Here is a 27,522-nt window from a genome sequence, read left to right as displayed (position 1 = left end):
TCGATCCAACTGAACCCAACCGATCTAAACCAAACCAAAGTATATGTTTAACCCATTTGGTTCAAGATTTTAACCCAAATAGGTCGGTTTGGTTTGGTTTTAACCCGAACCAAACTGAAAAACCGAAGTATTTTTTTAATTAGATTAATTATATATATTAATAATATTAAGATCTGATATATTTAACCATTTAACCTAAACAAATTAACATAATCTAATACATTTTAATTTTAAATGAATAGAATAAACATAACTAAAAAATTAAATAAAAAATATAAATCTCATAAAAAAAATATTTTATGATATTTATATTAGGTTTAAAGATAATAATATAAAATTATTGGATTATATTTTCTATATATTTATTGGTGATATTTGGTTTTACGTTTAAATATGAAGAAAATAATGATTAGTCAAATGATGTTTTGTTTATGTTTTTATAAATCATATTTTGTAATTGAACTAAGAAAAAACTAAAAGATCAACTCGGTTGAACTGAAAAATACAGACAAAACCAAATTAAACTGAACCAAACACAAACCAAACTAAAACGAACCGAACCATTGGGTTGACTTTGGTTCAAGTTTTCTTAGACCCAAATAACCCAAACCAAACCGAACCCGTAAATAAATCGAAATGTCCACCCCTGGTTAAAGCCAATGAGAAAGAGTCCATTTAGCTCACGAGTTGTCCCGATTTTTGTATAGGACATGCGTTGTTCCCTTTCCGATCTCCAGTATCAAAACAATGAAGCGCACATGTTCATCACACGCTTCTTTAACGCGAAAGGTTTAGGTGAATTATCCCACTACAAGAAAACACACCACATTCCGACGGCTATACCGATGGACAAGACTTTCGTCGATTTCTTCTGACGGAATTCCGACAAGAAACCGATGAACTATATTTTTGTATTCGTCGGTTTGTCGTCGGAAATTTTCGATGCCAAACCGACGAAACTTGGTCGTCGGAAATATCCAACATAATTCCGGTGGATATTTTGACCGTTAGGAGCTCCGACGAATTACCGACAAAAATATTCCGATGGCTATTTTGACCGTCCGGATTCCGACAGAATTCCGACGGAGAAATTTGACCGTTTTAGAAGTCTGATGCATTTCCGACGGACATATTTTGACCGTTCGGATTCCGACAGAATTCTGACGAAGAAATTTGACAGTTTTAGAAATCCGATGAATTTCATACGAAATTCCGACGAAATTCAAGTTTCCAACAACGAGATCATTGACAAGATGAAGCGTTTGTTCCCAAATGAATTTTAGTTTTTTTTTTTGTTTAAAAACTTGAAAATGTTTTTTTATTTATGTAAAACGTTTTTGTATAATAAGATTATCTTTAATTTCAGTTTTTATTGATTTTTTTTAAAAAATTCTAAATTGCACATTTATTTAAAAATAAAATAATAAAATTATTCGAAATAGTAAAATAATAAAAATTCTGACGAAGCTTATTCTGTCGGAAAATTCCGACGGGCAGTATCGTCGGAAAAGTCCGTCGAATAGGTTTCCTCGGAAATTTCCGACGAATGTTCACTGTCGGAAATTTCCGACGAAAGAGCTCCGTCGGAAATATCCGACGAAACTGCTCGTCGGAGTTTTCCTGCGGACTCCGACGGAATTTGGCTCCCAGAAATTCCGACGGATTCTGGTGTCGTCGGAATATCGGAGTAAAACTATCGTCGGAATTTTGTCGGACATATTTCCGACGACAGCTTCTGTCGGAAATACATTCCGACCAATTACCGACGAAACCCTTCCGATGAAACGTGCTGTCGGATATCCGTCAGAATATTATCCGTCGGTAAAGGTCGGAATTTCGTCAGAATTTGTGACGAATTTCCGACGACCTTTTTTCGACCAGTTGACCGTTTTCGTCGGAATTTTGTCGGAATTGCCATATTCCGACGAAAGTTCGACGAATATGGCCGTCGGATTTCGCGTGTTTTCTTGTAGTGTCCATTTTATTCCGAATATCTGATCTCTGTGTCACTGACTGTATCTCCTGTCTCAATCCAAAATTAAAATAATAAATAATCAAATTATGAGAAAGAGGATCATCAGAAAGCTACGTAGGAGGAGAAGAAGCTTCTCTCTCTTATACACTCAAACCAGTAGAAAATTTGATTTTTGTATCTGTTTCCAAATCTCTGTCAGCTTTTTGAGTCCTTCATCAACTAAGGTTTATGAGAAGCTTTTCTCAATTGGCTTCATAGGTGAGAGACTTCTTCATCCTTTTCAAGTCTGTATTCTCTTAACAGCCAGTTTGATGCTTTGTTGGGGATCCAATATCTTCTTCTTGCTTAGACTTGTGGATGTAGTGAGACATGGTTTCTATGGTAAGAGCATCTCCAATGGTGCTTCATTTTCCAATTTTGCTTCATTATTTTTTATTCCATTGGTACTTCATTTTTTTCTTCATTTCTTCAAATTTTGAAGAATTGAACAATATTTCTTTAAATTTGAAGAAATATTGTTCGGTTCTTCATTTTTTTAAGATGAACTCTTTTATTTATAAACTAATCCTTAACTTTTATTTATTGTTATTTTTTTTACTTAAACAAATTAAAAGTTTTAATGTCATCCAATTAATTTCAAATTGTACACTATTCCTTTTATCTAATTGAATGTTAATAATGAAGAATATGAAATTATTGATTTCTAAGAATTTTATGTTCAATTTAAAAGAATTTAGAATAAAATAAGCTCAATATTTGTTTTAAAACACATTTTTAATCACTTAAGACATATATGTATTTAGTGCTTTTTATAAAATCCTTTATTTATTTATTTATGTGTAATAATTGTATTATATATATAATAATTATTAATTTATAATAACTAGTAATTGAGTCGAATTAATGTTAAAACAAAACAGATGGGTAAAATTAGTAAATTTGAAAAAGTATACGGTATTATTAATAATTAATTATAAAGTGGTGGTAGAATATACTTAGAATATTTCATTTTGAAGAAAAATATGAAGCAAACCATTGGAGAGCTGAGCATGTTACTTTATTTTTGAAAAACTTCAAATTTTGAAGAAAAAAATGAAGATCATTGGAGATGCTCTAACGGTACACTACATCCTTTTGTTACAATTCATCTTTAAGAAAGACATCAATAGCCCACTTTTTGTAATAACATAATGAGATTGATTCAGGTGGGTTTTAACATGAGGAAAGTGGCAGAAGGAAATGTTACAATCAAATTATGGGATCTTGGCGTTCAACCAAGATTCCTCAGCATGTGGGAACGTTATTGCCGCTCTGTTGCTGCCATTGTGTAAAGGATCTTCGACTCTTGATTGGCTCGTAAAACATTCAAATTTAAAGAATTAAACTTCACCAAGAACAAATGTTCTCTCTCTTCTTGATCATCTTAGTCTTCCTGTCTTGTGTGCTTTGTTGTTGATGATGATGATGGTTGAAGACAATTCTCAGTATGAAACAAGACTTGGTCTCTCCTACTGGTCTGATCAAGTCTTGTCTCTGTATATCAGATGTTGATTGCATTCTATTCATCAGCATTGCAATCTTTGATAACACAAAAACAAAGGTGGCTCAACCTTAAATTCAAAACTCAAAGAAAGAGAAATAAGCAGGGTATCATCAAATCCAAGGTTTTGCTTATTTCTCTTCAAACCAGTTTGTAAATGGGTTACGAGAAACCTCTAAAGTTATTACAAAAACAGATAAACATAGCAATGGGAAAAAGTTTTAGATAGTATAGATAACAATGTTACATTCAAGCTTTGACATTATGTAGCTTCAGCACCTGCACAGGAACAAGAAGACACGTTATACTTAGTCGATACCGCCTTTTTCATTCGGTTTGTGAAGAAGTAACAAATAATTTTCTAGATTCTTACCAAGTTTGGCTACGCATCAAATTCTTCCAAACTTCCTTCACAGCCTTAGCATAATCCTGCATAGCTTCGGCTTCTTCTTCAGCTCTATCTGCCTCTCTAGCCGCTTCTTCAGCCTCTGCCCTTGCAAATTCTGCTTCCTCCAACGCTATTGCAGCGGCTGAAGAAGCTTCTTCCTCTGTCATGCCGTTTATCTTAAATGCTTCTCCATCTTCTTGGGATTTAGTATGATTCACGACACCTTCCAATAAGAGTTGAGGAGAGCTTTGTTCTGCTTCTGCAGCCGCATAGGTTGGAGATATCGTGTATCTGTTATTTTTCTGAGAGACGCAAGACAAACATAGTTAACTAACTCATTAGAAAAATTGATTTTTTTTCCCTCTAAAAATTATTTTATTTAATATTGTCAATCAAAGACAATAACATAGAAGTTATCTTATAAGAATAAAATTTTCGATCAAAGTGTCCTTTTATTACCTTAATTATTGTTCCAACATTTACCAAATGCTCAAGTCTTGAAGCCACAAGCCATTTCTTACCCGGTTGCATACTGTTTTTCTCCTGAAAAAAATTTACAGCCGCCACACCTAAATTCTTCATGGTTTGAATAAATGACTCAACGGATAAACATAGAAAGAATGCTTAAGAGTACCTCAACATGATGCAAGATCCACTTCTTGTTAGGACGCAGAAGTTTCTTCCAGCTGGTAATAGCCTCCAATATAAATGTATCCACACTACAAGAAAACATATTTTAAACTATCTTAAAGAAACTAAAGTAAGTCTCTAAGCTTCATGATGCAAAACATCCGCAGCATTGATCAGACATCTCATATATTACAAGAAAAAAAAACCCGTCAAGACCTTGCAAAGAGTCCTTCATCATCATCATTAACAGGAGATGCTGGAACAATCTCTTGCTCTCCATCATTATCGTTAGCCACAGCCACAATGGCAAGAACTTTCTTCTTCCTAGATCCAAATGTGCCTGCACCTAGGTTTCTCCATTTGTCCTGTCAAGTGTTTCAGACCCAAAACAAATGTAAGTTTCAACCTATCTCTTCAAGGTTATTGTCCTTTTTATTACCTTGAGGTCCACGTTTGAGCGAGCCTTCAAAGCTCGGCCATACTTACTGTCTGAGAGTATGCCACTCCACTTTCCACTTCCGTATTTACGTACTCCATCTCTAAGAGCTGTTACTTCTTTCGGTGTCCACATCTTCTTTCGGCCTCCCATTTCACAACTTTGTTCACTTTAAAATTCTCCAGAAACCCACAAAAACATTGAAAACTGTTAATGTCTCTACAGCAATAATAGATTAATTGCATCAGTGAATTAAATATTCAACAGAAAATCCTAGAGATTACGAAGAAGGATGACAAGGGAGTAAAACGATAAAACTATCCATAGAAATGAAAAGAAGACACCCTCATCAAATAACATGAATATTATAAAATACATTTGGACCTTTGTTTTGGATTTCAGTTTACATGGGATGAATTGTGGATTTTTGGGTGCTTGACTGGACCCTTTTAGTTTCTCCATTTTACTTTTTTTTGTGCACAGTTTCTCCATTTTACAAATTTGCTTCAAACTTTGATTGTGTTTAAACAAATTTTGACCAATTAAAAAAAGGATAAATTTTACGAAATAGGAGAAGATTTTTTGACCTTTTACTTAGCGAATCGAACATTGGAAGATCTGCTGTCGATAAAATTTTACGAAATGGTAGAAGATCTTTTACCCGATTACCTAGAGAATTGAGCGTTGGAAGATCTGCTGTCGGAAGATCTGTTGTCGAAAGATCTGTTGTCAGAAGAAAAAATATGATATGTCAACTGTCGGCGACTCTTAAAGGTTGCGGAAAGGTAGTTTTGTTGTCATCTCAACTAACGGCGGCTTTCAGAAGTTGTGAAGGTTTCTAGGGTTTTTAAGTGCTTTGTGTCGGTTTTTATTTGGAACCTTCTTATCTATATAGTTGCCACTAAATCTAATTATCATATAATTTTAAATATCTTAATACATTTACTAAAAATTTAGATTAATTTTATAAAAATAACCAATATAATAGTACCAAAGTTAGATTTTATTCTATTTTTAGTGATTCAGTGGTTATAAAAAGTTTGTAGTAATATTCATCAGTTGTTTGAGTTTTAGGATTCTTGAAATAATCCAAGTCTCACACACAAATTTTAGACAAATAATATATAGAATAAAAAAAAATCTAAATCTAATTAATATAAGACATTTTGGGGAAAAAAGCAAAAACAAATTTATGTGGATCATGCATTTGTTCATTGTAATATCATACTAATGGATAAAGTTGGATATAAGCTTGAAAAAAAAATCACAATAGTTCATTGTAATTACTGGACATGGGTATTTTGAGGAACTGAGCGACAAAGAATTCGATTTTGGAAGCCATGTGGGAACTAGTGGATGGATTAAATGCATATATCAATACTGAAGATGGCAAAGAGGTCATTAGCTTAATTGAAAAGAACTCTAACCATTATGTCAGAGGTCCTCAGTTTGAGTGACCGTTGTAACGAAACTAACTGTAACGAAACTAATAGATCTTCCACGCCCGTTCACTCGGCTTGTTGGCTCTATCCCGTGCGATGAGTCGTACGTTAACTTTCATGAGACACTAAAGTCCTGTTTACTGATCCTGCAATTACCACATGACTTTTCTCCGTGCTTTGGCCTTACTACTCGCACGATATCACGAATTACTTTCTGATAGGCCGTCCATCCTTTCACAATTTCATTTCAAGTACGCTTAACTTTAAAGTTCTAAACGGATATGTGCCCGAAAAGGTAAGTGCACTTTTGATGACATAGATAACTAAATTAATTCTCTTAACCATTTTCACATATACCAGGAATCGGGATGTTACACTAATATTACATGTTGTGGTTTTGGACCAAGGAGATTACGAACTTTGGCCCCGAACATCCTAATATTCAAAGAACAAAATATTGAAGATGGAAAATGAAATGTTCTGGATAATACAACTGTAAGGATTAATTTATATAAGTTTGATAGCTAAATTGAAAATATTCTGTAATTTTGTCTAAAGAGGACTCTCAAAGTGATACAAAAGATTCGGGTCGGGTGCATGTTAGGCAGGGCGGATTTTCTCTATTAGTTTGATTATCATGATCTAATTGCTTGATTGACATCTAATATATTAAAACAGAAGTCATGACTTCCTTTCATGTGTGATTTTTTTAGTTTGGACCATTCTTAGAAAATATCATATTTTATATCTTAAGTTTATTATTATATCTTTTAATACCTTTATCTTTTTATTTGAAATACAAATGAATATATTTAAAATCTCTAACAAAATCTTTTTAAAATCTTCTTAGAATCTTTTTTAATTTACTTTCAAAAATGAGTTAGTTTTAATTTAAATTATCATAAAATATAATTAGAAATAAAATTGAATATAGTTTTGGTTTATATACGAAAATTTAAATAAAATAAAATTAATTAATTTCAAAAATACATTTACTAATAACTTTTAAATATTTTGTTAGAAATAAATATTTATTTCTATTTTATTTTTCTCAAATTTGTTTTCTAATAAAATAAAAATCATGATTTTTTGATGAGTGATATTTTTATTTGGACCATCATTTAAATTTTATATTAAATGTATATCACTAATGCTAATATATATAATATTTTTACTACTTTAATCATAATATCTTTTTATATCTTTTAATTTAAAAAAAAATTAAAATTCTAACAAATCTCTTGAAAAAGATTATAATAAGATCTTAATTGTCATAAATTGAATATAAATATTTTCAACTAATTTTGTAATTAGTAATGAAATGTTATTAAAAGAATAAAATTATATCATATTTTATCAATTTTATAATAATATCTATCATTTTAAATAAAATTTTATATTGAACAAAATATGATAAAATTATATTAAATTGATAAGTTAACATATTTTATTTTCATAAATATAAAATATTTATGCTAAAAATATATTATGTTGGTAGAATGGGTTAATATTAGTAAACTATATAATACATGAATAAAAATTTAATATATCTCAAACTTTTTAATATACAGTAATTTATTATATAAAATTAATAAACATTAAAAAATTACAAAAAAAATCTAGCGATTTGAGTTACGGATCATGATTATAATAAATTAAATACAAAATTTTTCATATATATTGTTTCATGCATTAAAATATTTAGTTTAGCAATCAAATGCAAATTTAATAGGACAAATATATAATAAGCAACATATATATGTGATGATTTTAATTTACAGCATGAAACTATAAAATTATTATATTTGGCATAATTATACAAATATTTAAATATGTGAGTAACATTAAAACTATATAATAATTATGTAAAACAAATGCTGTCAAAAAAAAATGTAAAACAAATATATATATAAATGTGAAAATATATACCTGCACGGTTGTGCGGGTGGAAATCTAGTATGAATTACATCTATTAATACAGACGATGTTCTTCTTTAATTAACTTTTTAGATTAGTTAAAGAGGATCCTAACGTGAATTATATTTTATGGAAATACGAAATTATTTAAATTGATATATAAGCTTACTGTCTTTGTATTTATTGTATTTTGTAATGATTTTCCATATGAGTAATATGAATGTTAGCCACTCTTCTCTTCTTACATTTGGCGAGAGCTATGATACAACAAAACAAGTTGTTTAGAGCATCTCTAAAAAAAAAACTCTATTTTGAAATTTCTAAAATTCTATATTTGAAGTTTAAAGGTGTTATTCTCCAAAAACAAAACTTCAAACTCAACTTTAAAACTATTTGTATTTTATAATATGGTCCTTATATTTATCATAACTAATTTGAATTCATAAAACTTTTATAAATAACTAGCACATATATAAACATATAAAAATTTAAACAAAATAACTTAATATTAAACTTCAATCAAAATACCATATTATTCCATTAAGTGATTTTCGTAATGCATAGATGATCTACTAGTGCATTTTGAAGCAAAAATGACTATCTTCATTTTTAATTTGTAGATTAGAGATAAAAAATTGTTAAAATCAAGTGATATTAATACTTGTAAATACATTAGATAAGAACCAGAAAGTAAAATAGAAACATTTTTTTTTTGTCAGCAAACAAACAGACTCATATAGACTCTGTGAACCAAACTGGTAGCTCCGCATCCATGTGGACTACAAACAAGAGTTGCTTTCTTGCACTGCGTGCTAGACTATCTGCCCTTGTGTTTAGCGTCCTTCGTATATGGATGAGCTCTGAGCTGTGGAAACTTCTTTGCAGGATCTTGATATCTTCCAAATAACTTGCAAATGCGGGCCATTCTTCGGGTTCAGAAACCATCTTCACCAACTGAGAACAATCTGTCGCAAAAGTAACATTATATTGTCTTAAGTTCCTCATACATTCCATTGCCCATATGAGCGCCTCTATCTCCGAGTGCAGTGGGGATTGACCCGCTCTAGTATTCCTTGCTCCCATCAAACTGTCAAAACTTTCTAGAGTACTACACCATCCTTGTCCCGAAAACCGATCATTTTCCTTCCATGAACCATCCGTGAAACACCATCTACCGGAGATAGTGGGCAATGTCGCATTCACTACCAATCGGGTCTGATCAGATCCCTGTTCATTTTTAATTTGCGCCTCAGCCCAGAGGGCCGATTCTGTTTCCGCCAACTTGAGGGTATCACGGGGATCAATATCCAAATTGCTAAAGACCTTATTGTTCCTTCCTTTCCATATATACCATAGGATCCATGCAAAATGATTATCGTCCATTGGTGGAGACACCCTCCAAAATAAATGATTCATATTTGCAAATAGTGATTGCAGGGGAAAAAAATCTGGGTTTGACGGAATCCGTGACAATGCCCAAACCTGGATTGCCGGAGGACATTCAAAAAATACATGATTGATGGACTCCTCAGGTGCTCCACATCATGCACAGATCGTATCCCCTTGAATACCTCGAGACCTTAGATTTTTCTTTACCGCTATGCAACCTGTAACCAATTGCCAAAGAAAATGTTTTAACTTTGGTGGACAGCGCACTTTCCAACATTGTGCTTTCAATAAAGAAACTGATGGGCCATACTCTGGTGGTGGCCTAACTTTGTCTGGATACACTCGTTCCACCTCATATCCTGATTTAACTGTATATCTCCCATTCATTGTAAAATTCCAGCCATCCCGATCCGCTGTCCGAAACCGGCTTAACGGTATACTCTCAATTACCTGCGCATCATTCGGGTCCACTAAAGTCCTGATAACCTGTGAATTCCATGTTCTTGATGTTTCATCAATAAGAGAATCCACCGTGAGATCCGGGAAAAGGTTGTGTTGATTTTTGTTTGCTGGTCTCGGGCGGGAAAATATTGCTAAGAGACTAACTTTTATCGATAATATTAATACTCGTGAATATATTCAATATAAACAACAAAAAATTGTACGAAAAGACATCATCATCTTCAGTTACACAAACAAAATTGGACAATATTTAGAAATTTTGAAGGTTCCGGTTCAAACTGACATGACTATTAGTGTTGTTGTAATATTTAAATTTGTGTAATAGTTATGTCTTCATGTAATTATTTAAAAAAAAAAGTTGTTAAGTTTCTTTTGTATATTTTTGTTATCTAAATCTAGTTTTAAATATTTTAAATCTTATTTTAATGTTTAATTTAATTTTATGTATAAACTTAAATTTTGTAAACATAACTTAAACATAAATGTGATGTGTAATTGTAAGGACCAAAATGCAAATAAAAATATGAAATTTTGAATAGTAAAACTTTAAATATAGATTTTCACTCCTCACAACTTTAAATTTGAAGTTTTGAAATTCCTTTTTGGAGAACAGAAAACTTCATATTTGAAGTTATAGAATGTCTTTTGGAGATGCTCAAGGCAACTCAAATTTTAGATATGGGCCTTTGGATGTCAAATCGAGTTTGATTTGGGGTCAATTTGGATATTGGTTTTTGGGAGAATAAAATGGGTATTTTAAAATTTTGTTTCGAGTTTATTTGAGTTCGGTTCAGGTTTAAAAAATTATTACATTTTGATTCGCGCTTTAAAAGCGCGGAAATATTTTTTTAACAAAATGTAACTTAGAAATAATATGTTTTAATATTTTTATTTTAGTGTATTTGAAAATATATAATTATATTATTTTTTATTTATAATAAACATGATATTATATAATATTACTTAATTTTGTTTTTCAATTATTTCAACCCATTTCCTTATGATTTTTTAATAAAATCTCCATAATTTGTTTGGTTTTGTCATGTTTTATTTGATATAAATGAAAATATATATAAATTTAATTGATTTCATATTAAATGAATTTGTAGTATCTTTTTTTTTCAATTTTCAATTTTTCTTAAACTATTTTAGCATTTTAGTCAATTATTTTATTGACCGAATAGTTTAAAATAAGATAAATAAAAACTTCTTAAAAAGGTAATATTTAATATTTATATTGTTTGGATACAAGATTAAGTATTGTGTTGTTTGGAAAAATATTTAGTAAATTATTAAAATAAATTAAAAAACCACATTACCATATAAAAATTTAGGATTTTCGGTATATGTTATATTTTAAATTTTTATAAAAGACTATAAATTAATAAAACTGTTAAAAGTGCTACATTCAAATTTTATGATCTATGGTTTAAGACTTCTGTTATGAAAAAATACAAATGATTTCAAAATCATATAAGTAAAAAGTCTAATTTAATTAATTATTTAATTAATTATATATATATATATATCATTTTAAATTAAAATATAAACTATATTTCATTAATTAAACTATAAACTATATATATCGTTTTATATTTTAAATATACTATATAAAATACGTAAATATTTTAATTTTGAAATTTATTTTGAAATATTTTATGTTTAGTGGTTAAAATACTGTAGTTTTATGTTCTCAATGTTATATTTGCTTTAAATATTTTCTATGTTTATTCAACTTTGGTTTTATACGAGTCTGTTGTTTACAAAAAATAATTAAATTAATATATAATATCCGTATAACTATATTATTAAATAAAACATAGTAAAATATTTTTTTTGATGTTTAGTGTTATGAATAGTGTTAACCATCTTTATATAGCACTATTCAAAAAACACCAAATTTGTTACCTAAAGTCGGAAGCGGGTACGTAGAAGTGGAATCGTATGGAAGCGTAGAAGCAAAATATTTTTAAAAGTTAGGAAGTGGATACGTGTTGGAAACGTATATCCAAAAATATATTTATAGATATAACATAAAAATGATTTTATTAAACTTATGACTAAAATTATATGATTCAAAATAAAAATCACTGACAGATTAAGCTGATAAAAAAATATTTCCAAATTATTTACTTTTAATTAGTTCATAAATATCTGTCATGATATATATGAATATAGATGTAAAATCTCTTATACAAATTATTACGCACAAAGATAATTTATAGTATTAGTTTTGATATTTGTATATTTTGTATTTTCTCTATTTTAATACTATTTATTTTGAAATTTATATAAAATATTTTATATTTTGAACTTACTCATGACACTGATTTTTTTTAAAATGGAAGTGTTATTCCTAAACAGAAGCTTAAACTTCCAACATGTTCTTAAAAAGACATTTTGGAATCATATTAGAAGTGAGATTCCGGAAGCTTCCACAAGCTTTCGATTCTGATTCCGGTTATGAAGCAGAAAGCGAGCGTCTGACAAACCTTCCACTCTACCTAGACTCACATACAAAAATACTATGTTAACAAAAAAAAGAAGAACAAACATGAGTACATAAAATAAGGATCTAACAACAAATCATATACAAATTTCAAAATAAATTTGTAAAACTTGTTCTAACAACAAAAATATACACAAAACAAAGAATATATGCAAGAAGAAATTTCAAAATCATTGTCTAACCAATCTAACCCGATAAACACGAAGCAAAAAAGGATTAATTTCTTCATGATTGTGTACATATTGAGTACATAAAAGAAATATGGAAACTTGTGAATGATCCTTGAAGTCTCTGAAGGAGGAGAAGATTGAAAACAATGATTTTGAGTTTCCATTTGGAGGGAATCAAATAAACTATATAAGAGTTTGTCTTTAGAGTTTTGGGTATATAAAATTGCCGAATGGATAAAGTGAAATCAGAGTGAATATCTGAGAATAAGGTTTATGGAAGGATATGTGAAGAGAATATCACTATTTGTGGAGATTTAGTGCTTGAATCGATTTATGAGAAAAAAAGTAAGATTTGAAGGAAATACGAACACTGGTTATGTATATATTCGTTCGGGCCGGTTTCAAAAATATACTATACCGATCCGAACGCCAGCAAATTTAAAGATCCAATCGGTTTCTTAGCAAGACCCATACCATTTTTATCGGACATGGTTTGGTTCGGGTTATATGATTTTGACCAAATTCTATTTTAGTTTTAATTTCTTAGTATAACACCAAACTTCACACCAAAATCAATATTATGTATATTTTTTCTCTTAAATAATTTAGTTCTTTTAATCTTTTGTAATTACTAATTATTATTTTATTTATATTTTATGTTTAGTGGTTAAAATACTGTAGTTTTATGTTCTCAATGTTATATTTGTTTTAAATATTTTCTATGTTTATTCAACCATGGTTTTATACAAGTCAGTTGTTGACAAAAAATAATTAAATTAATAAATAATATTCGTATAACTATATTATTAAATAAAACGTAGTAAAATAATTGTTTTGATGTTTAGTGTTATGAATAGTGTTAACCATATTTATATAACACTATTAAAAAATACCAAATTTGGTGAAATGATAAAAAAATTAATCATATTGAAAATTAATTATCAACTAAATTTGATGTTTTGGAATCGAGAAAATAGTCATTAAAACCATGAACTTTCAAATTTTTAAAAAAACTTCCAATTTGTGTTTGAGCTAAAAAATTCCTCAAATTTTAATTGGACGTTTTAACTCTTATATTTTTTTGACTCAGCCATTTAAGAAATTCAGATAGTCATCTGTTAAACTCATTAAAAACTAAACGTATGTTAAAACTCTAACAACGTCATTTTAAAAACTGATTAAAAACTTAATTATAGGACGTCGTTTTGCATAGATAGTAAGCACTTAATCCCTAATCTCATGGCCTCACGGGAAACCCAGAAAATCCCAATATAGTATAGAGATTTTAGGGTTTTCAATTTGAGATTTCTCGATTCGCGAGAGAGAAGGGATGATTATAATGATGATGATTATGGTCGAGAGTTTTCAGCATTTTCAACTTGGGATATGATTCGGGTTAGGCGTCAACTAGTTCCTTGGCACGAGCTAATTTGGTTTAAGCAAGGTATACCACAGTTTGCGTTTATCACCTGGTTAGCAGTTAAAGATAGGTTATCTACGGGAGTTAAAATGCGTGCCTGGAGTCAGATTCAGGGTTGTCTATTTTGTGGCGAGCAAGAAAAGACTAGAGATCATCTATTTATTTGTGTGCCCCTATATCTACACTCTTTGGTTACAAGTATTAGGCATGCTACTGCAGCCCGCTCCATCTCTGGATTGGATGAATGTTCAAACATTTTTTGACAGGCTATCATGGCTTGTGAATCGCTATACTCTTGGGACTGTCATTCCAAATTTCAATATATGACATATGGCGTGAAAGGAATGAGAAAAGACACTCTCAGTAATCCCGGCCAGAGGGTCAGCTTGTAAGGATCATTGACAAAACTATAAGGAAAGAATCATGTCTACTAGATATGCAGAGAAGCCGAAGTTGCAGAGTCTACTCCAGTGTTGGTTAGGAGCTCATACTGAGCATAGTTAGGAGGCAGTTTCTAGCTTTATTTCTCAGTATTCTTTGGATGTACGTAAACATTTTTTTTTTCTAGATGATCAATAAATTTAATATTTCATCAGAAACAAAACTGTATGATTACGTTTTTAATCAGTTTTCGAAACGACATCGTTAAAGAGTTAACAGACATTTAGTTTTTTAATCGAGTTTAACAGTTTGAGTTTTTTTAATTATCGAGTCAACAAAATATGATAGTTAAAACATTCAATATTTAAAAGTTGAATAATTTTTTTGGCTTAAACACTAAATGGAGGTTTTTTTTAATTTAATTTGAAAGTTTAGGGTTTTAATAGATGTTTCCTCTTTTGAAACCTCATTGGAGTTGACCGTATTTTATTTTCCTCTACTGAAAAAAGAATGTATTTATACAAAAGTGAGTTCAATTTACATATACAAAAGATGAACACTAACATTTAATAATAGTTAGAAACATTTAAAATTGTTGAAAAACACCAAACAAAACTTAAAATTCATAAGATTATTGATACTTAAAAATACATATTTTGGTTTTGGATCTGAGAAATTATGAACTTTGGTCCAGAATATTTTGGTAATTTTAAAAAAAAATTAGCAAAAAACAAAACAAAACAAGAACTTCAGGAAAATTCAAGTTCAAAACCAGAAATAAATAAAAATAAAAAACTTGAACAAACACAAAACGCGAACGCACATAGACACACACATACGAGAAGATGTCTAGATGTTTGATCAAAGACGTCCTTTTTAAACAACTATAATTCTTTTTCTTTTTGCTTTTGAACACCTAACAATTATAGTTCTTGTTTCATATAATACGATGGCATCCTGTAGACGGTCAACGGGTCAATATCATCTCAATCTTCAATCAGAAGCAAGCTTCCAACAGAAAGCAACAGCAGAGCATAGCCAAACTGTAACACACACATACATATAAGTTACATTCGCTAGCAAACATATTTACTTTACATGGTTGCATGACGAGCGAATCAGATCGTTTACGAACTGGACCGTTCTATTTCGTCATGAAAATTAAACGGTCCACGTTTCTGACCAAAGTTTATGAATGGTGTACAAAAAGTGATAGTGACCAAATTCGGTTGCAAAGCCATATTATATAAACAAAAAGAGAGAGAGAGTCAACGCACCATCCTTCTACAAATCCCGAGTCTTTCTTCTTCTTTTGTGGAGCCTGACCATATTGGGGTGGAGGACCCTGATAAGGATACTGCGGCGGAGGACCTTGAGGATATTGCGGTGGAGGATACCCTTGTGCTGGATATGCCTGACCGTATCCCTGAGGTGGTGGAGGATAACCTGCCGGAGGATATCCCGGTGGTGGATATCCTTCCTTTGGAGGATACCCTATATGCATAACAACCACAACATTAGAATTTAAGAAGCAAAAATAAAAAAAGATAAGAAGAGAATTGTAACAAGGGGAATTACCTTGAGGAGGAGGAGCACCAACGGGGTGTTGTTGATCTTGATACATCTTCTTCTCTGATATCCTCTTGTCTGAGGTGTCTCCCCTTCTTTATATCAAAATATCTGCTTGTCTTCGCTGTGAAATGGTATAAAATAGGGTTTTTGATGATAATGATGATAGTAAAGGAGGTTTAGGAGACAAAAGATATGTTCTCTCCTGTACTAATCTTAGATCTTATAGATCATTAACTAAAAAAATATTACAAGTGAGAGGACGACCAACTCACTTTGTGGAATAATTCAAATTAAAAGGGTATAGAAATTTCATGCAAAATGACTTTTCCATCGTAATTATATCACACATCATCTTCCATTATTCAAGTTAGTACAAATATATATTGATCTTTCACATAATTGATGACTACACACATGGAGAAAAAGCATAATCTTTATTGGTCAAGATCATTCTTTTTGCCAAATGCATCATGTAGTTGGAACTGAATTATCTCATATTATATTAATTTTATAAAAACCAGATCCGGGGCAATTTCTACATATTTTTGTTGATTAACGATGATTCTTTTAGCATTTGTGAAATTAAGGTTTAAAAGTATATTTTTTAATGTCAAAAAGTATATTTTTAGCCAAGACAAACTGTTGTCACAACTTAATATAGAGTATAATTGATAAGTGATGTGCTTTCATTTTTTTGGTGTAGAACTATAGCTGTGATTATTTTTGCTTTGGCTTTAGATTTTTAATTCTTAAAAATCATTGGATTTGAGTTATAGATATTTGTCTCTCTACAACAATTATAATAACATGATTTTAAAGAAAAACTGTGAATTTATTATAAATTGTTTTTGCTTTGAACATAAAAAAAGTGATAAAGCTTGATTACTTTTGATTAGGCATGGCCATGGGCTAAAGTCCGTGAATCATAGGCTTCGGGGCGCCAAATATTATATGCTATTTTGGGGCACCAATAACAGTAATGTGCCGTTGGTATAGTGGTTATAGAGCTTACTCTTCTCCTAGAGATGTTGGGTTAAATGGGGCATTATTTTTTAATAAATTTACTCTAGGCGTTTAATTACTCTGGACTGGCACTGCTTTTGATTGAGTGCTGTGAACTTAAATGGTGCTGTCTACAGCTCCCACAACAACTGATACCAACGGAGTACTGTATTGTTTTCTTATAAATGCTCTGTCTATACGAGATTGCAGTCGTGTTTGAAACTAACGAACATCTTGCTGTTTACTCGCACAACATGCCGTTTCTTCTCACAGTTTCCCAGTTTTTTCTTTTCACCATAAAATGCTACAACAAGCCTGCCGGGTTTGGGAACCTGTGAACATCATGCTGTTTATTCCCAAAACATCTTGCCGGTTTAGGGCTTGTTCGATTCCATCATCTTAAGTTCTTAACGCAAAAGACTGAACATTTTGAGTTGAATGACACTTCCGCAATAATGTCAAACTCCAACGCCATAGAGCCAACAAAAAGACACACTACCCATCCTCCTCCGCCACATTCCCTTTCTGCATTGCCTGACGACATCGTTTTGAGATGCTTGGCCCTTGTCCCAACTCTCCTGAGCTCCAAGGACTACGATCTATCCTCCATCTATGTTTCGAAGAAGACAACTTATCATTCCACTGGTTTACTCTCAACGCAACATCAACGAGGGAGTATCAGTTAGTTCCAAACCCAACGCTCTTCCCTTCTCATCCTAACTACGGTTCTTCAACCCTCGTAGTGGGATCAAAGATCTTCTTCATCGGAGGATTTAGAGAACCTTCCTCGGATCTATGGATCCTTGATACACGATCTGGGAACATGACTCAGGGACCAAGCATGAGCGTCCCTCGAGAGAAAAGCAAATTAGCTGTGGGAGTGTTCTCTTTGCTTTCTTTAGGAGGAATGGGATCATGTGGTTCGATACGAAGCTCAGTGTGTGGAGGAGCTTGGTCGGTCCTGATGGGAATAGACTGAAGAAACTGTCAACCTTTTCTGTGAAGGCCATGGCGGAACACGACGGAAAGCTAGCGCTTTTGTATCCGTGTTATAAACTTGAAAATGATTTAACCTTTACCCGGAGTTTTCAGTGTGAGTTAGTCTCATTGCATAGAGCTGGAGACAGGATTTGTGGAACGAGCAATTGGTTTGGTGTTGTGGGTACAGTCCCACTCTCGTTTCCTTTTCTGCACTTTTTAGCTGTTTCCAATTGATTGGTCACATGTGTTCTTGAAAGCATGTGTTTGTAAAACTCATGAGTGGTTGGTTGGTTACCTAAGAAAATGAAACATTATATCGTGTTTGTTCCTTGTAGTGTTGTGATCATCTGTTATTCAAGTTGATATTGTTAGTCTAACTTGAGTTTCACGTCAATGATGACAACATTCCTACAAAGTTTTACAAGAGTCTCAACTTTGGATTGTTTTTGTGGAATGATGAAAGGCAATGCATCAGAATCGTTCAGTAGTATTGTCCTTGGCGGCTTCTTCTTTAATCCTACAAAGACCATTTACGATATAAAGAGCTACTTCTATTAAGAACATTACAAATACAGACAGAGCTTATGAGATTAGACCCCTATAGATTTAAAATGTAATCAAAATGAAGCCTAAAACCTTTAGGAAGAGAAGATGCGAACGTAGTATCATGGATTAATCCCGAGCTACAGTTATTATCATTTTCATCAGCTTTTAACATATCCATAATCCACTAACTGTTTTATATATTGGTTTTAAATATTTTTTATTCTTATTTAATCATTAATTTAAATTAATAAATAATATTACTTGAACTATATTATTAAATAAAACATAATTTTTTTTTAATATTTAGTGTTATGAATAGTATTAACTAAATTTGATTTAATATTATTCACAAAATACCGAATCTAGTGAAATGGTCATTGTGTCAGAGGTCCTCAGTTCGAATGACCGCTGAGACAAAACTATATTACATGGGCTTTGGTTTTGAACCTCCTGGTATTCGGAATTTTTTTTTGTAGCAATGCGAGTTGCCTCGAGGAGGAAGGAGCACCAACGGGTGTTATTGATCTTTGATACATCTTCTTCTCTGATATCCTCGTCGCCTCCCCTTCTTTATATCGAACTCTCTGCTTGTCTTTGAAATGGTATAAATACAGGATTATTGATGATGATGATGACAATAAAGGAAGTTTAGGAGACAAAAGACATGTTCTCTCATGTGCAAATCTTAGATCTTATAGATTAGTAACTAAAAAAATAATACAACTGAGAGGACGACCAACTCGTGATTAACCCTGAAGTTCACCCAAAAATAAGATTTGCAAGTATGGAAACTTGGCTAGCAAGTAAACTATGATCGATTATGAAAAGAGAGTGTTTTATTTGTTGTTTTGTAATGTGTACAAAAAATATTTGATAACAAAGAAGATTGTATCTATGAGAGTATAGTTTTGCTGTGGAAGAATTCGGATCTCAGTTTCCTTGGCTTCTCCTTCTTTTTTGTATAGGTCTTACAGTTAGATCGTAACGATGGTGTGATCTCCGGTGTGGATCAGGTATTTTAATGATGGTCTTAAATGTTTTTGAATTCTGGCTTGTGTTGACTTGCTGCCGAGCTCGGTGTATTTGGCACCTCGAACCCAGGGTGGACCTTGATGATGATTATTTTTTTTGTTTTATTGCATTCAGGTTGAGATTTCAGACCAAATCTGGAGCCAGGCGAGGCTCCAACAACTCACTTTGTGAAATCATTCAAATGAAAATGTTATTTAAATTTCACCCAGTAGCAAAATTATATCACACATCATCATGCATTGATCTTCGCACAATTGATGATTACACACATGGAGTAAACGCATAATCTTTATTTGTCTAGAAGTTTTGCCGAAATGCATCATGTAATTGGAATTAAATCCTCTCATTAAAAATCTATTCCATTAATACATACCCGAAAAAATCAGCATTGAGAAGTTACATCTAAAATAAAACTGAGATCTTGTTGCTTTTTTCTTTTCGGGTCAAGATCGTATTAAAGACCCAAACGGGTCAATTTCTACAGACCAGATTCGAGTTAAGACGAAACTCATAACAATACAGACTTGTGTTGAAATCTTGTTGTTGATTAACGTTGATTCTTTAGCATTTTTGAAATTAAGGGTTTTAAAGTAACGTAATAATTTTTTATAAATGATGTTCATATCTGAATCATAACCTAAACCCAAAAACGTAACGTAATAAATTTTTATAAAGTCCGCTTTGTTCGATTCATCATCATCATCATCATCTTAATGCAAGACCCAACTTTTTCAGTCTCTCCTGTTGAAACAATGTCCAACTTCATCGCCGACGACGAGCCACCGAAAAAACACACAACCCATCCTCCTCCGCCACATTCCCTTTCTTCATTGCCTGATGATATTGTTTTGAGATGCTTGGTCCGCGTTCCTGTTGGAACTGTTTTTTGGACAAATGGCTATGGCCAATATTCCGGTGAATTTTTCGAGCAATTTGATTGTCGAAATGACGGGATTGTGGAATCGTAGGATTCATTGTTATGAGCACTATGGTATAGTGTAATCATATATCAAAAACGAAGTTCGTTTGAATGAGAAATGAAAGTCTAAAATAGATTATTTGTAAAATATCTATATTAGAATTGTGAGGTAAGAAACCTCTTGTGTTTAAAATGGAGAAGTTATAACAAAGTTATAAAAAACTTTGTAAACACTTTGGTGTGTTAAGAAAAGAGATGCTTGGGCTGGACTGAGATTTATTTGCTTAGCCCAAAGTCTATTGCTAATTAACTTACAAATAATAATGCAAAAGATCTCTTTGTCTCTCGTCTTTGATTAACGTCTTTGACCAATAATAAATTTGATTTTGGATTCAATGCTGTAACATATGGAGAATCAATACAGCCCATGATTTCATAATCATGATAGAATCAAAATTAAAATCTCCATTTAGTGCTTTGTGATGCACGTTATTTTATGAGGCTATATAAAGCCATGCTCTTCTCATTCTATAGATACATCCAATACAAACAAAACCACTTTCTCCTACTTCTTTTTGTTTTGTGTCTGAGAGTATAACATAGAAATAGGTTCGAGAGGCTTTGGTTCTCAAGTGCTGTGAGACTGAAGATATAGGCAGTTGTATCCTGGGATTTTTAAACGTATCAAACCGGCACACTACGGGCGTTTAAAGGATTAAGGAAAGAGATCTAATCTCGACTCTGCTTCAACCTAGTTCTTTTCCAACTTTGGTATTATATTATTATATTTTTTATTCATGTTATTTGTAAATTTTTTGCTTTACATATCAAATTTGCCTATCTAGTATATTTGGTGCCTACAGTCTTAATCCTTTAAAAATTTCATATTGCCTTGTTGCGCTAATGAAATATTTGATTGTGAAGCAATTACATTTAACGGTGCCGTGGAGAAAGCTTAACGCTTTGGATATGCTTTGATTTAACAACTCTGTTTTGCAGGACATGAGCGTTTTGCATATTATATTTTCTTAATATTATTTTCTGCAGAATCTGATTCGTTTATTGTTCTCCGCTCGTGATTCTAATGTTTCAGTTAATTTGCTCATGCATTCGTTTTGTTACCGTATTGATTTATTACGTCTGCTGCTGTTATTTCAAACAAATTTTCATTAGATAATAGTTCATCTATAGAAAATGATTTGGTTGGTAATCGTTTAGTTGACTTGTTCAATAGTTCATATTGTTTATGTTTATTGGTTAAGCAGATTTGTTAGATTCATTATTATCCTTGCACGAACTTTATAGTGTCGTCTGCGGGATTATATAATTTTTTTTTTTTCCTATTTACCTTCAATCTTTATTTTGGTTAAGGTTTTTTGGAAAGAAGAAAAAAATAGAAATCGATTTGTTCTTTAATTAAATTAAAACTGCATCGGTTTAGAATCATGGTTTGATTAATAATAGGGAATTCTTTTACCGTTCTTGTCGAATTGATGTATACGGTTTATTTGAATTTATAATCGAATCTGTTGACATGCTGCTACTCGTTAAAATATGGAAATATGATTTGTCTATTCAATTGTTTTTAACGTTAGTGAGCTTGATTAGTTTGACTAGTAAATTTGTTTCAATCCGGTTGATAATTGCTAGATTCTTTTTTAATATTTTTTATAACCTTTTCTATTTATTAGAAAGAATATTGATAAACGTTAATGTCGCTTGATTCTCGTAACTGATTATGTTTTAATATTGTCTTTGCATTTACTGGATAGTACCGTTTCAGTTTTAATACTGATCTACTATTAATATATTTATTCTCATAATTTATATATTGCAACAGAACTTCTATTTATTGGTTTTAAAATTAGTATATTAATTCATTTTGTTTTTGTGAACAGATTTGAATTCAATATGACTAACGACAACCAAACTTCGATCGATGGGCAAAACAAAAGTGCGATCGATGCTGCAACCGTTGGTGGTGGACATGGTTCAAGTGAGTCGATGCTCCAAACTCAGTTTGGAAGTGGTCTTCCACATGGAAACCAATCAGTGCCTGGCGCTGCAAGCGTAGGACTGTTGCCCGAAAAGTTCGGTGGGAATGGGTTCAAAACTTGGCATCAAAAGATGCAATTCTTTTTGACCAATTTGAATTTGGATAAGTGTCTCAAAGAAGATCCACCCATTCTTCCATCTGGAAACACAGATCCCATGGTTTTTGCCAGTGTGGATTCGTGGAACCATTCGGACTTTGTGTGCAAAGGTTGGATTTTAAGCCGCTTGATTGACCCACTGTATGCTGTATACTGTGAGGTGAAAACTTCCAAGCAGCTTTGGACTGCTTTGGCAAAGAAATACAAGTCCGAGGATGCTGGCTGTCAGAAATATGCTACGGCAAAATTTCACAACTTCAAAATGGTGGATTCAAAACCCATCATGGAACAAGTTGAAGCCTTCCAATTGATTACGCATGAGATAGCGGCTGAAGGGATGTCGATTTGTGAAATTTTCACGGTCAATTCCTTCATTGAGAAGCTCCCTCCTAGTTGGTTGGACTGCAAGAACTATCTCACACATAAGCGTAAGGCAATTTCCCTCGAGGACTTGATTGTCAAGCTGCGAGTTGAATCCAGAAACCGTGAAGCCGATGCTGTTCTTATTCGCAAGAATGATGTAAACTTGGCTGAGCACAAGAATAAGGGGAAAGGAAAAGTTCCTCCAAAAACCACCACAAGCTTTAAGAAGCCAATGGAACATGTGAAGTTCACTGGAACTTGTCGCAAGTGTGGCAAGGTGGGCCATAAAGCTCATGTTTGCCGGAGCAAGGCTGGTCCAAGCTATGACAAGGGGAAGTCTCAAGCTAATTTGACTGAAGATGACATGTGTGCTGTGGTCACTGAAGTCAACAATGTTGAGGACAACCCAAGAACTTGGTGGTATGACACAGGTGCCACCATTCATGTGTGCATTGATAAGGACATGTTTTCCACTTATCAAAAATGCAATGGTGAGGAGCGACTCTTAATGGGTAACACTGGCTCGTCCAAGATTGAAGGCAAAGGTGAAGTGAAGCTTCAGATGACCTCAGGAAAAGAGATAACTCTTAAGAATGTGAAGCATGTACCAGATATGCGGAAGAATCTGATTTCCGGTTCACTTTTGAGCAAAGCTGGATTTGCTATAACTTTTGATTCTGATAAAGTTGTACTCAAGAAACATGGGGTTTACTTGGGAAAGGGGTTTGTTCAAGGTGGACTTGTCAAAATGTGTGTTAAGACAGTCCTACCTTAAAATATGTAAGGGATGTTTTCATTTGTTTTCCCATTTCAATTCAATAAAGAATAATGCAGTTTTTTCTTATTTGATTGAATTTTTTCAACAATTGTTTGTTCATGGAAAAACATTGTGTATGGAAAAAAAAAAAAAAAAAAAAAAAGAGGAAAACAAATGTATAAAGAAAAAAAAAAAAAAAAAAACCCCCATCCTCTCTTGGAGAGAAAACGAACATTTTGAATTAAATCACTATATTTGTGTGCTTTAAAATATGTTCAAAATACGAGACTTGGAAAATATAATTTCTAAGTTATTTCAGAAAATGTGGGGGTGAGTAAATCTTACCACACAAGTAATTCAGTTAAATAAATACTGAAAAGCTATAACTATAGTATTGAGTTATATACTTAAAAGTTATGGGCTGCTTTCAACAATTGATCTCGACTAATCTCAAGAGATTATGTTCACTATGATGACAACCTAGGATCCTTTTTATTATAGGTGTGTCATGAGATCAAATTGTTATATCATCAAAAGGAATGGGTCGCCTGTGAATTAAGATGAGGTTTCGCGGTAACTCTACCTAACTGACTGGAGATCCCAAGAAATAGGTTCAAGGAGACAACTAAGTGAAACTAAGTCTGCCCAAAGCACTGTAAGACTTCGGTCTATACCCAGTTCCTATGATGATTAAACAGTGCTACATGTAAGGAATACAGGATAAGCATTAGCTTTTAATGATTTGTGTCCATTGTTTTGAAATATGAATGGAGTAGTACATGATACTCCTCTAAACAAAACTAATGGCAAATCACCTTGTGAGTGTGAAATGGGGCCGTTTCTAGGAGAATGAAGGAAAGGCTATATTCTCCAAGTTCACTCATGATTACCAGGACTGTTCACGGCCAAAATGAACACAATAGAGAACCTAATCTATGAAAAAATGAAGCTGTGTTTTGGCTATTGTCTAGGTTTACACCAAAGCCCGGGAGGTTCAAGACATCATGGCCACCTCCTGGCCGAGTAAATCCGATAGTTATTAACAATGACTGGTTCAAGGCTGAAAAATTGCTACCAACTCATCATGCAGTGGATTTTTTGTTTATACTCTCAAAAGTTGTTTTTATCGAGTCTTTTTGAGTCTTGTCGAGTCTTGTCTAGGTAGTCAAGTCTGTCAAGTCTATCGAGTCGTCTAGTGTCTAGAGTCATTTCTATTCATGTGGGGGATTGTTGGAACTGTTTTTTGGACAAATGGCTATGGCCAATATTCCGGTGAATTTTTCGAGCAATTTGATTGTCGAAATGACGGGATTGTGGAATCGTAGGATTCATTGTTATGAGCACTATGGTATAGTGTAATCATATATCAAAAACGAAGTTCGTTTGAATGAGAAATGAAAGTCTAAAATAGATTATTTGTAAAATATCTATATTAGAATTGTGAGGTAAGAAACCTCTTGTGTTTAAAATGGAGAAGTTATAACAAAGTTATAAAAAACTTTGTAAACACTTTGGTGTGTTAAGAAAAGAGATGCTTGGGCTGGACTGAGATTTATTTGCTTAGCCCAAAGTCTATTGCTAATTAACTTACAAATAATAATGCAAAAGATCTCTTTGTCTCTCGTCTTTGACTAACGTCTTTGACCAATAATGAATTTGATTTTGGATTCAATGCTGTAACATATGGAGAATCAATACAGCCCATGATTTCATAATCATGATAGAATCAAAATTAAAATCTCCATTTAGTGCTTTGTGATGCACGTTATTTTATGAGGCTATATAAAGCCATGCTCTTCTCATTCTATAGATACATCCAATACAAACAAAACCACTTTCTCCTACTTCTTTTTGTTTTGTGTCTGAGAGTATAACATAGAAATAGGTTCGACAGGCTTTGGTTCTCAAGTGCTGTGAGACTGAAGATATAGGCAGTTGTATCCTGGGATTCTTAAACGTATCAAACCGGCACACTACGGACGTTTAAAGGATTAAGGAAAGAGATCTAATCTCGACTCTGCTTCAACCTAGTTCTTTTCCAACTTTGGTATTATATTATTATATTTTTTATTCATGTTATTTGTAAATTTTTTGCTTTACATATCAAATTTGCCTATCTAGTATATTTGGTGCCTACAGTTCCAAAATGCCATCACCTAAACATCTCATGGGTCTCAAAAGACCTAAGATTCCTTGTTCGCTCCCCTGAGCTCAAAGTCTTGCGATCCACCCTCCCCAAGAGCTCCCTTCATTTATGTTTCCAAAAAGATGACGACCACCATTCATCCTTCCACTGGTTTACTCTCAGCGAAACATCAACGACCACGACGGAGTATGGGTTAGTTCCGAACCCAACTCCCTTCCCTCCTCATAAGTACGGTTCTTCCACTGTTACAGTGGGGTCAAAGATTTTCTTCATTGGTGGATCAATTGAATCTTCCTCGGATCTATGGATCCTTGATACCCCATCTGGGAACATGACTAAGGGACCAAGCATGAGCATGCCTCGAGAGAAAGGCGAAGCAGCTGTGGGAGTGATCGACGGGAAGATATACGTACTCGGAGGCCGAACCTTCTTGGACGGAAGGTTTCATGAAGTTGAAGTTTTTGATGTAAAGTCAGAGACGTGGGAGCTTGCGGGGCTGGAGAACGTGCGTAAGATTTCGCAGCGTAGTGCCTCGGTGGAGGGGAAGGTGTACATGGTGGAGTACAAGAAGACAAGTGTGTACAATCCGAGAGGAGGTGAAGGAAAGCGGTTGGTTCAGATGGTAAACCATAGACTCTCGGAAGGTGGAAGAAAGGATAGGTTAAAGGATATGGCGCATCGTGTGTGTGTGGTGGAGGATGTTCTCTTTGCTTTCTTTAACCGGACTGGGTTGATGTGGTTTGATACAAAGCTTTACGTGTGGAGAAGATTGGTTGGTCGTGATGGGAAGGAACTACCGTTTATCTTATATGCGGGTGCCATTGGCGGAATACGAGGGAAGGCTTGTGGTTTTGTATATGACGGATGAAGATGAAGTTCATATCCCTGTTAATATGAGTGTTCGGTGTATGTTTGTCTCACTGGACCGAGCTGGAGGAAAGGTTTGTGGGACGATCCATTGGTCTGGTATTTTGGCTACAGTCCCATTTTCGTTTCGTCTTCTTCATTGTTTAGCTGTTTCCGATTGACTGATCATAGTATCAGTATATGTGTTCTTGAGGCAATTTGTCTTTTTTTTTGAAACTTTTCTTGAAACAATTTGTTTTGTAAAACTCATGAATGGTTACTCAAGAAAATTGTTTCAAAAAAAAAAGAGGTTACTCAAGAAAATAAAAGTTGGTGTCTTTTTTTGTTAGTAGTATTGTTTGCATCGTTATTCAAGTTTATTGGTCAAGATCATTCCTTTTTGCCAAATGCATATGTTGCTGGAACTGAATTATCTCATTAATTTTATTAAAACCACATCCAGGTCAATTTCTACAGATTTTTGTTGATTAACGCTAGGCTGATTCTTTTGGCATCTGTGAAATCAAGGGTTTAAACGTATATTTT

General features: G+C 32.8%; 5 protein-coding genes and 1 long non-coding RNA gene across 9 annotated transcripts; 3 read left to right on the top strand and 3 right to left on the bottom strand.

Annotated features, from left to right (window-relative positions):
* The first annotated feature begins 1,913 nt into the window (after positions 1-1,913).
* Positions 1,914-3,570, top strand: LOC125578404. The gene is made up of 2 exons (XR_007316504.1): positions 1,914-3,094; positions 3,181-3,570. It is a non-coding gene; the product is annotated as an uncharacterized LOC125578404 (long non-coding RNA).
* A 51-nt stretch (positions 3,571-3,621) lies between these two features.
* Positions 3,622-7,140, bottom strand: LOC106395689 (telomere repeat-binding factor 3-like). Of its 4 annotated transcripts, none has more exons than XM_013836075.3 (7): positions 5,639-7,140; positions 4,973-5,148; positions 4,750-4,898; positions 4,538-4,622; positions 4,363-4,446; positions 3,889-4,205; positions 3,622-3,794 (listed from the first exon to the last, which is right to left on the bottom strand). In XM_013836075.3, exons 2-7 carry the CDS (start codon positions 5,120-5,122, stop codon positions 3,788-3,790), a joined length of 792 nt encoding a protein of 263 aa, XP_013691529.1. In that variant the 5' UTR covers positions 5,123-5,148; positions 5,639-7,140; the 3' UTR covers positions 3,622-3,787. The 4 variants fall into 4 exon arrangements, with proteins under 4 accessions (XP_013691529.1, XP_048596963.1, XP_048596964.1 ...); XM_048741006.1 differs by having other exon boundaries at positions 4,973-5,138; XM_048741007.1 differs by lacking the exon at positions 5,639-7,140 and having other exon boundaries at positions 4,973-5,621.
* Positions 7,141-9,060: 1,920 nt separating this feature from the next.
* On the bottom strand, positions 9,061-9,711 carry LOC106393806. Its single transcript, XM_013834470.2, has one exon. It carries the CDS (start codon positions 9,709-9,711, stop codon positions 9,061-9,063), a length of 651 nt encoding a protein of 216 aa, XP_013689924.2.
* Positions 9,712-15,205: 5,494 nt separating this feature from the next.
* LOC111200583 (protein CYSTEINE-RICH TRANSMEMBRANE MODULE 10-like) lies at positions 15,206-16,756 on the bottom strand. The gene is made up of 3 exons (XM_022691801.2): positions 16,238-16,756; positions 15,937-16,153; positions 15,206-15,702 (listed from the first exon to the last, which is right to left on the bottom strand). The coding sequence occupies exons 1-3, from the start codon at positions 16,281-16,283 to the stop codon at positions 15,657-15,659; spliced, it is 309 nt and encodes a 102-aa protein (XP_022547522.1). The 5' UTR covers positions 16,284-16,756; the 3' UTR covers positions 15,206-15,656.
* Positions 16,757-17,786: 1,030 nt separating this feature from the next.
* Positions 17,787-18,212, top strand: LOC125578173 (F-box/kelch-repeat protein At2g22050-like). Its single transcript, XM_048740510.1, has one exon. The coding sequence runs from the start codon at positions 17,787-17,789 to the stop codon at positions 18,210-18,212; it is 426 nt and encodes a 141-aa protein (XP_048596467.1).
* A 7,023-nt stretch (positions 18,213-25,235) lies between these two features.
* LOC106395988 (F-box/kelch-repeat protein At2g22050-like) lies at positions 25,236-26,998 on the top strand. The gene is made up of 2 exons (XM_048740509.1): positions 25,236-25,332; positions 26,124-26,998. Exons 1-2 carry the CDS (start codon positions 25,236-25,238, stop codon positions 26,996-26,998), a joined length of 972 nt encoding a protein of 323 aa, XP_048596466.1.
* The last annotated feature ends 524 nt before the right edge of the window (positions 26,999-27,522 follow it).

This window comes from Brassica napus, chromosome A9, assembly GCF_020379485.1.
Source record: "Brassica napus cultivar Da-Ae chromosome A9, Da-Ae, whole genome shotgun sequence".
NCBI lineage: Eukaryota > Viridiplantae > Streptophyta > Magnoliopsida > Brassicales > Brassicaceae > Brassica > Brassica napus.
The sequence above is the reverse complement of the archived record's forward strand: the minus strand, read 5'-3'. Positions and strand labels throughout refer to the sequence as shown.

Bases quoted from the DNA above. Each gene is read 5' to 3' on its own strand.
- LOC106395689 (XM_013836075.3), bottom strand. From the start codon at position 5,122: ATGGGAGGCCGAAAGAAGATGTGGACACCGAAAGAAGTAACAGCTCTT. The intron at 4,447-4,537 runs GTACTCTTAAGC...AATTTTTTTCAG, and splicing joins GGATCTTGCATCATGTTGAG to GAGAAAAACAGTATGCAACC. The intron at 4,206-4,362 runs GTAATAAAAGGA...TGCGTCTCTCAG, and splicing joins ATGTTGGAACAATAATTAAG to AAAAATAACAGATACACGAT.
- LOC106393806 (XM_013834470.2), bottom strand. From the start codon at position 9,711: ATGGACGATAATCATTTTGCATGGATCCTATGGTATATATGGAAAGGA.
- LOC111200583 (XM_022691801.2), bottom strand. From the start codon at position 16,283: ATGTATCAAGATCAACAACACCCCGTTGGTGCTCCTCCTCCTCAAG. The intron at 16,154-16,237 runs GTAATTCCCCTT...TTATGCATATAG, and splicing joins TGGTGCTCCTCCTCCTCAAG to GGTATCCTCCAAAGGAAGGA. The intron at 15,703-15,936 runs GTGCGTTGACTC...TGTGTGTTACAG, and splicing joins TCGGGATTTGTAGAAGGATG to TTTGGCTATGCTCTGCTGTT.
- LOC125578173 (XM_048740510.1), top strand. From the start codon at position 17,787: ATGCTTGGCCCTTGTCCCAACTCTCCTGAGCTCCAAGGACTACGATCT.
- LOC106395988 (XM_048740509.1), top strand. From the start codon at position 25,236: ATGGCTATGGCCAATATTCCGGTGAATTTTTCGAGCAATTTGATTGTC. The intron at 25,333-26,123 runs GTATAGTGTAAT...TGGTGCCTACAG, and splicing joins TCATTGTTATGAGCACTATG to TTCCAAAATGCCATCACCTA.